This window comes from Opisthorchis viverrini (assembly GCF_000715545.1).
Source record: "Opisthorchis viverrini unplaced genomic scaffold opera_v5_411, whole genome shotgun sequence".
NCBI lineage: Eukaryota > Metazoa > Platyhelminthes > Trematoda > Opisthorchiida > Opisthorchiidae > Opisthorchis > Opisthorchis viverrini.
This window is the reverse complement of record NW_008752067.1, coordinates 13,817-14,577: the sequence shown is the minus strand read 5'-3', so window position 1 is coordinate 14,577 and position 761 is coordinate 13,817. Positions and strand designations below refer to the sequence as shown.

The window sequence follows — 761 nt, the reverse complement described above, 5'->3', positions numbered from 1 at the left end:
CCAGCAATTAGTTAGGGTGAAATATTTTCCACAATACAATTTTCTCCGTTTCGAGGTATCATTTTTGCGATTGAAGGTTGTTCACTCGTTGAAATCACCCATACAAAGAAGTTGCAGAAAACACTGTAGACATACGCATTTTAACCACGAAGTGGAAGACTAGAAAACTCCGCAGTTACCGACAGACTATTGTTTCCGTTCGCTGCGAATCCTCGCTCTGGCAAGCATACTGCCCCACGGTGAGAACACAAAGATCAGTGCTACACCGTTTTTCACCTTTGTCTTTCAGGTGAACGACAGCCGCTTAACGACAAGGACAAAACCGACCCAGGAAACTTGGTCAAAATCTTGATCCTGTGTATCAATCCGTGAATCGGTGGTTTATGTAAATGTGACCTTGAGCTAACCGTGGTTTCTCAAATCCGCGACTGTTGAATGTCGTATTATTTTCTGTAGTATACAGTATCTGTCAATTTGACTGATTTATATGTAAGTATTGGTGATGTACAAGCTTGCTTACGGGGTTTCGGCGTATGAGGTTTGAGTTGATGCCATTACCACAACCTCGGAAACCGTCTGTCGTTAGTTCGTCACATAAATTGGACCTGCACGATAAATACCTCATTTTCGAGTGTATAGTTGTACATAGTCGCTGAGTTGGGCTTCAGGTATCACTGACTTGTGTCAACAACACTCCCATCAAATGCATGTAGAGACCATATAAGGCGCCGGGGATTATATTTAAAAAAGCGTTACACCTT

General features: G+C 42.4%; 1 protein-coding gene across 1 annotated transcript in view; it reads left to right on the top strand.

Annotated features, from left to right (window-relative positions):
* Nucleotides 1-372, top strand: part of T265_10809 (hypothetical protein) — a gene marked incomplete at both ends in the record, with an annotated part of 23,562 nt that extends 23,190 nt beyond the window's left edge. The window contains one exon of the mRNA XM_009177284.1: nt 290-372. Coding sequence (XP_009175548.1) covers nt 290-372 — 83 coding nt within the window. The remainder of the gene's footprint in view (nt 1-289) is intronic.
* Nucleotides 373-761: the final 389 nt, after the last annotated feature.